General features: G+C 35.4%; 1 protein-coding gene across 1 annotated transcript; it reads left to right on the forward strand.

Annotated features, from left to right (window-relative positions):
• The first annotated feature begins 4,289 nt into the window (after positions 1–4,289).
• Positions 4,290–4,910, forward strand: LOC141629858 (uncharacterized). The gene has a single exon (XM_074442788.1). It carries the CDS (start codon positions 4,290–4,292, stop codon positions 4,908–4,910), a length of 621 nt encoding a protein of 206 aa, XP_074298889.1.
• The last annotated feature ends 3,701 nt before the right edge of the window (positions 4,911–8,611 follow it).

The following is an 8,611-nucleotide window of genomic DNA, read 5'->3' on the forward strand; positions in this document are numbered from 1 at the left end:
CTTAAATGCCTCAATAGAAATCAGAAAGTATGTTATGTCGTGAATTGATACTCGAGATCATAGTTCATGTAACATATAATACGGTTGTACTTCAGGAAGTCTTCTTTTCTAGTTATGCCTCTCAGATGGTTTAGAACAAATGTGATGCATGCTCAGATAGTCAGATATTAGAAATTACAGCTCTACAAGCCAATTCTAGTGTTGTAGCAGTATCTAAAGGGATCGGCATATATTACAATGTATCTATCGCCCGTTCTTACTATCTTGTTGGCTTGCCTATTTGATCTGGCCCCCTATTGACTTATATCGGGAAGGACTGACACTTTCCGCAGAACTTACCTTAACACAAAAGACCTTTGTTATTCATATTGATGGAGAATGTGGAAAGAATCCTATCTCGAAAAGCAACTCAAATTGTAACAGGATCTGGGGAATGTGAGACGATGCAGTAACAAGATATGCACCAGAGTTGATGTGAACTTTAAACGAAACGTGTTAAACGGGTCAAATACATAGTTTATGAACTTTTAAAGTTTTGATAATAGACCAATCTTCTTGAATCCACTAATTTACACCTTTCCAGTTTGTCTCTCTTAAAACGTAAATGGCCGTTTTAAGATAGACCGATTGGAAGGTCTATCATAGACGGGACAAAAGTTTATCATTCACTCATTCCCATATTAGTCTTAAGAGTACAGCCAATTAAATACTATCCTATATAACATTGCCACATTGCCCCATTGCCCCTATCCTATATAACATTGCCCCTAATAACCTACGGAGTATTAAATTTTTTGTGGGTGAATGAAATTGAAATGATGAATTTTTACTACTCCCCGTCTTAATTATTCGTTTGCTCTTATTTAAAATATTTACTCATATACTATATTTAAAACGGGTACTCACATGCTAAATATTTTATTTATGAAACATACTTTTTATGAACTCGTGGTGGTGAAAGTAATTGAGGCGGACTCACATATAATAAAAAAATAACCCATTCATCAACATTAAACATATACTCTTTGATTTTTGTCCTTTATTAATTTTCAACCAAACACGTCTGGTTTTTTTTATTATTATTCGATTTTTGTCCTTCATTAATTTTCCAATTTTTATATGCATTTTTCATAAACTTTATATTAGGCATCGTTTGGTTGCCACTATAAATGTGGAGGAATTCGAAAATCTCATGAATTGGAAAAAATGAAGATGTTTGGTTGCCCAAAATCTACTTTTTCCTAGGAATTGCAAACTCCTCCATAATGGAGGAGTTTGATTACCTAGCTCCCCGAGGTAGTTTGAAATTCCCGTGTCTATTTAATTCCTACTTCCTCCATTCAACTCCACTCTACCACTTTGCTTTTTCACGTTCGCCAACGCGTGTTTTACGCGGTAAATATCGTTAGCTACGTATTTTCAAAAAATATAAATGTTAGATATTTTTAATGTACTCGTAAAGATGAATCAAACAAGATCTCACATGAATATATTTTCACTTATATATCGAGAGAAAATCGAGATTCAATGTGCACTTGTGAATAGTATAGAAAATGGAAATAGGTAGAGTGGAGTTGAATGGAGAAAGTACATGTCAACCAAACGTCTTTTTAGTAATTCACATGAATTATCCATTCACGTGTTTTTGAAATTGACAAGAGATTAATTCCGCCATGACAACCAAACGACACCTTAGTTTTTTGTAATTTAAGACTTGAAACTTGTTTTATTTCCAAATCGGTGATTTATTGTAATTTTTCAATCTAATTTTACATGCTTCTAATGTATTTGTAATATTTCAGCAAATTATCATTTTCATGCAGGGTTTTGATGGTATGTATTTTAATTTGGGTTGATAGTGATGGATGGATAGGATAAAGTGTAAGGTATTTAATTAAAGAAAGTAGGAAAAGACATTCAAATGTCATTATTGAAAGCAACTGTCTCCAAGTTATCGAAGCGTTGAAGAAGAAGAAGAAAGGCCGTTCTGAGTTTTGTTTAATTTTAAGTGACATTTTAAATTTATCTTGTTCCTTTAATTCTGTTATTTGGTCGTATACTAGTCGAGCTAATAACTCTGTTGCGCATACTTTAGCTCATTTATATCCTAGAGTGGTAGGTCGGTCGGAGTGGTCGGATGTTTTGCCTCCGATTGTGAACATTGTTATTATCGCTGATTCTTTAATACATTAATTGTACCCTTGGGGTGCTTTCTCAAAAAAAAAAAAAAAAAAAAAAACTAGGAAAAGAGGTAATTAATTAATGAAATTGGGATAGAGTAATTAAATATATATTAAGAACATGGGGCCTCCTCCTTAAATAAAACATTTTTTCAAGCCCTAAAACCAATAGCCGATAGGAAGCCAAGAAAAAACTCATCTTTTTATAGGTTCTATTTGGCCCGGCTTTTAGAAGTGTTTTTCCACTGAATAAGCACAAATTAGGCCAAACAATCAATTTTGAAAAAGTTAAAACTTCTTTTAACCCCAAAAGTCAATTTTGAAAGCCAAAAGTAGAAGCACCAAATTGGTGCGTCTAGCTTTTACTTTTATTTTAAAGGTTTTTAATACATAAATGACAAATGGTATGTTGTAAACATGTCAAAAAAATATAAAATTAATACTTATTAATTCATATTTTGTCATTTTCTACCAATCGAGACCCATCTTAATATACTTTTCAACAAAAAATTTTTATTTTTCATCTGCTTATTAAAAAGTCTTGTTGAGAAGTCGTTTTGATTGTATGTATTTTAGAGCATGTTTGGCCTTGACTCTCAAAAATGAGTTTTTGTTTTTCAAGCTTAATTTTTCAAAAGTGTTTTTCAAAAGCAGAAACAACAAATGCTTCTATTTCTATGGGCAAAAATATGGATTTTTAGCTTTTAAGAATTTTTGTTTTAACTTTTAGAAAACGATGTGTTTGACCAAAAAGTGTTTTTGAATCCACAAACACTTTTACAAACTAGGCCAAACACACACTTAATTTGGGTTGATAGTTTTTGTTTTTCAAGTTTAATTTTTCAAAAGCAGAAGTAACAAATTGCTGCTTCTACTTTTATGGGCAAAAATATGAATTTTTAGCTTTCGAGAATTTTTTGTTTAACTTTTAAAAAATAATATGTTTGGCCAAAAAGTGTTTTTGAGCCCAAAAAGTGTTTTTGAGCCCAAAAACACTTTTCCAAGCTAGGCCAAACACACACTATTGAGAAGTAATCCAAATTAAGCCCCATCTTCCCCATTTAATCCAACCTATTGATTATGGGTCCTGCTATATATCGTCCACAATTTACTAATTATCGTCGACAATTAATGTAAATTTCCAAGTTTGCCCTCCATAACATAACTACATATACGTCTCACTAAAATGCAATTTCCGTCTCACTAAAACACAAGTCAATTACCGTCTCACTAAAATCTTTCAAACAAAAAAAAAAGACGGTTTTTCAAAAAAAAAAAACGGGATTTGTAATTAACAACATGAACGAGAACGATTTTAACAACGATTTCAACAATGAAACTAGTAACGAGGTGAGTTTACGATTTAGTTTTGTCTAAAATTTATGTTTTATTATCGATTGATTCCCGAATTAGGATAGATGCCTTGATTGTAGACGGAATTATGATAGATTTCTTGACGGAATTAGTTGAAAATGCAATTGAAAAAAAAAAAAAAATATCGAAATGGGCCTTGGACGAAGAGAATTTTCGTCCAGGCCTGGTGTTGGACGAAAAATTCTTTCGTCCAGTATGGGCCTTGGACAAAAGAAATTTTCGTCCAACACCAGGCCTGGACGAAAAATTCCTTCGTCCAAGGCCCATACTAGACGAAGGATTTTTTCGTCCAGGCCTGGTTTTGGACGAAAAATTCTTTCGTCCAGGCCCATTTCGTGTATTTTTTTTTGTTTCCGTCTTATATATATATTTTTTTAATTTTTTCCGACTCGTTTTGTATAAAACAATTAAAATAATTAATTCCCGTCTTTGTATTATATTTTTTTATTTTTTATTTTTTCCGACTCGTTTTGTATAAAACAATTAAAATAATTAATTACCGTCTTTATATTATATTTTTTTTTATTTTTTCCTACTCGTTTTGTATAAAACAATTAAAATAATTAATTACCGTCTTTGTATTATATTTTTTTTATTTTTTATTTTTTCCAACTCGTTTTGTATAAAACAATTAAAATAATTAATTACCGTCTTTATATTATATTTTTTTTATTTTTTATTTTTTACGACTCGTTTCGTATAAAATAATTAATTATTATTAACAAATTTATCAAAATGCGTGCGCATGTGAATAACGATGGAGACGGTATTGATTACTCAGATCATTTTACGACTACCAGATTTTTTGCATCAAGTATGGAAGCGTTTAATTGGGCATTTGAGATCGGAGTTAGACTCGGGTTTGGTATAAAAAGAGCAAGCAACAAGAGAGTCGGTCGTAACACGAATTTGAGACAGGATTATTTTGTTTGTCGGATGGGCGGAAGAGGTCCCGTAAATAAGGATGCCGATTCTTTAATGAGGGCTAACACGGTTACCGCGTGGTGCAAATGCAAATTTTCAATGAAAGTTGTTGAAATACAAGAGAATAAGTGGAAGCTTGTCATGAGATCCGGGTTTCATAATCATGCTTTAACATTGTATTGTGACGGCGACAGATACTTTGCAAAGTTTGATGAAGAGGACTTGGCTTATATCGACGCCCAAGTTAGAGCCCACGTTAGACCGACAATTATTAGTGCGGGTTTGCATCAGCGGAATCCGGAAAAGTCAAGACTTAATCGGCGACAAATCTACAATCGTTCTCAGAAAGTAAGGGCCGAGGAAAGAGATGGGAGAAACCCGACACAACAGATGCTAGCACTTGCGGTTCAGCATAAGTACGTTCATTATTAGGTCACTGATCAGGAGACCGATGAGCTAACCCACGTGTTCATGGCTCATCCAGAAGCCGTTAAGATGTTTCGATCATACTATTATGTGGTCCTGATCGATGATGTGGCTAAAGTCGTATCACCAAACCAAAGTAAATCTATCTCAGGACTAACAAGAATAGCTAGCAGTAAGACAGGTATCGAATCCACAGGGAGGCGGTAAAAGCTAAGTCGTAATTATTTAAGTTGTCTAAGGGTAACCAATTTCTGGGGGTTTTGTTTGGTTTTGATCTAATAAACTAATTGCAAGTAATTAAATGAAGGTTTTAAACGATAATATTAAAAGTCTAGGATTCCGGTTCACTAGGTCAACTATTTGAGGATTATTAATCAATTGCTAAATCTATCAAGTTGTTTAAGGTCATAAGATCGGTCGACTCAATTATGCCCTTTAGATCGATTCTAACATGCGGTCGCTATAATTAGATACAATCTATTTGATTATCGCAGCCTATATTAATTCTAACCCGGTCGGCGATAAGATCAATTCGCTACACTAATTAATAACTCAGGCCTCAAGTTAATTAACTAGAAGAAGTACAATAATCAAACAACAGCTTAAGCGATATCAATAGCAATTAATCAATTTTCCCTTTTAATTAACCTAGTTCCCCTTCATCCTAGATGAGGAGATTAGCTACTCATGATGACAATAACAATAACGATGATTAAGAATGAAAACATGATTAAAAGCATGGAACAATAATTGATGAACATAAAACAATGAAGGATTAATTAATGAGGAAAGATTAGTACCGTCACAAGGAAGAAATTAGGGTTCTAAGGAAATATCCAGCAGTATGAAAGTAAAATAAAACGTAGTCTAACAATAAAACACGAGTTTCTAATTTATAACAAAAGATAATCGTTTTAGGAAAATCCAGAAATAAGTCTGCCAGAGAGGTTCCTCGATCGAGCCAGAGGTGACTCGATCGAGGACAGCTGCTCGATCGAGCCAGTGGTGACTCGATCGAGGAACTTGCTTCACAGACGGTTTCCTCTCTTATTTCACTTCTAGTCTTCGTACTTCCTCGTTTCCCGTGCCATGCTCCGTGTATTCTACTATGCCGTCTCCGCCATGCTAATCTTAGCTTGATCATACTCATAACAAGTCATTTCTACATCAAAACACAAAATAGCGGCAGTATCGACAATTCATTGAAATAAAGCATATAAAAGGTATAATAGGCACGAAACGGTATGTAAAATGGTATAAAGGGAGCTATAAAAGTATATATGAAAGTGATACATCAAACTCCCCCAAACCAAACCTTTGCTTGTCCTCAAGCAAAGCAATCAGGCCAAACAAAGAACAGCAAACATATGGTGAATGAATAACTCAGAGCAAATGTCTAGTCACATACAAGTTTCAGCTATCCATATCTATAACAAAGTAATGACCAAAGTTGTGCTAATAAAACAAATTCAAAAACACGGGTAATAGACTAACGCAGCTTTTACTCAAGATGTGACATGATACCGAGACTCAGCCAAATACTTTTCAACCTTGCAAGACAATTTTGTTGGATTCTCGCGGTTTCACTCATGCACTCATAATGGGTGAGATATATGTAAGATAGGAAGAAATAAGACTCTCACTCAACTTATGAAATATGCATGCAATCTAATGTGATAAGAGATTCTCCAACTAGTACGCATTAACAAAACAGACCAAGTACATGTATCAAGGGCAGAATGGTGGTAAAGTGGCATGGGTATAGAAGTGTCTTGTGCAAAAGCACGTATGGGTATGTGAGGCTCAGACGGTAGTCGCAGCACTAGACCAATAGCCAAATCTAATAAATAAAAACAAACATCCAACTGGAGAAATAATCTCAACTTTGACAACATATGAGAGAAATGAAAAGGCTCTCCAAATGTGCATTAGACTCCAGTAATTACCACACACGACCTCCTAACAAAACTCAATGAAGCAAGCAATTTTCTTTTTCTTTTCTTTTCTTCTTCTTTTTTTTTTTTTTTTTTTTTTTTCTGAATTCTTTTTTTTTCCGAAACTTTTTTTTTCTCTTTTTTTTTTCTTTGCTTCATAATACTTCTTTTTTCAACATAAGAGGTCACACAATTGCTACAAAAAGATAGCTACTACCCACATGACAATAAAAGTTCCAACCCAACCAAAGTAGCTTTAACAATAAGGACTCAAGCAACTGCGACTGTTTCGAAAAAAGGTAGGCAAATTCTGGAATGTAGCTAAGAAATAGGATATAAAATGGCTACATGGTTCAAACGGGCTAACAAAAACTGGGTAATGTACGGCATATTTGAACAAAAAGAACCGCCTTTCCTCATGTACTTAATCATATGAACGCGCAAAAGCTAAGAAACTAATGTCACACTATGCGTTTGATATTACATATTCCACAAGGAGACCACACTCATCGGCCTAAATAACAATGAGACCAGGTTTATTAATGTTCCGGCCTAGGAAGCTCTAAAGACCTCAGAAATTTAAGTGGTTTACCAACAAAATAAAGTCAAGTCTACTCGGCATAAGGCATATTGTGACGGTCAAGACTTGAGTAAAGAGCTTTGTTCATCATAGTTAACGGGTCAAAACAATGTACATGGACAACTAGATGGGACTCAAATTCAAAGACAAAACAAATTATCATCATTGCTATACAATTCACCAAGGCTTGACTCAAAATAAATAAAAATAAGTAAAAACATGTTTTTGGATTTTATAATTTTTCAATTTTTTTGATTTTTTGATTTGATTTTTTTTCACACACAACATAAATAAAAGCACACAACAGAAATAAACACACTCCCCCAAACCTAAATGTCACAGTGTCCTCATTGTGACGCCTACAGCATAGCAATCACACAGAAATCCAGCAACCTATAGGACACTATAAACAAAAGGGAAAAAAAGGGTAAAAAGAAATGCAATAAAACAAAACAAGAAAGATAATACCAGCTGTAATGCAGTAGCCTCCCTCAAACCAGCTGGAAAGAGAGGGATGTAGTGACCAGCTGTCACTACTGGTCCCCATCAGCATCATCAAAATCATCGATCTCGGCATAAAGAGACATCAACTCAGGATCAGGAACTGGGGTACCACGACCTCTACCACGGGTGGGTCTTCTAACACGGCTGGCTCCAGGAATAGCAGCAGCGGAAGTAGAAGCACTAAGCTGGCCAAACGGACCTCTCTGGGAGTAAGGAATACCGGCATCCTCCGTAAAAACAGAAGTAGGCTGAGGGGGGCGGACTGGAGTGTAAAAGGGACGGCCCAAGGCACCATAGGCAGTGCTAAAATGTCCAAACTCCGTAGGAGTGACTCCGTATAGATGGAAAACGCGGCTATCATCACGAGGAGTGGTGTAATAGCTAGGTGTCACACCCCTATACTGTCCCCCTGAAACAAGAGACATGGCCTCCATCTGTTCCCACATCCTCCTCTCTGTCAAAGCAGTGTTGATGCCCGTATGCATCCTTACCTCTCGTGCAATAACCGGATCAAAATGGTATCCTGAAGCAGGATAGGCTGAAGGAGGTGGAGGAGGAGCAGGCTGGAATGAGCCAGGCCGATGGGTAGTGGGTGGACGACGTCTCCGGCGCCCGCCGGTAGTGGTAGTAGTACTAGACCCAGGAAAAGTGACTAGAAGGTCCTCAGGAATCAGATAAGTAACAGGTGG

The sequence above is a fragment of the Silene latifolia genome, chromosome Y (genome assembly GCF_048544455.1).
Source record: "Silene latifolia isolate original U9 population chromosome Y, ASM4854445v1, whole genome shotgun sequence".
NCBI classification, from domain to species: domain Eukaryota; kingdom Viridiplantae; phylum Streptophyta; class Magnoliopsida; order Caryophyllales; family Caryophyllaceae; genus Silene; species Silene latifolia.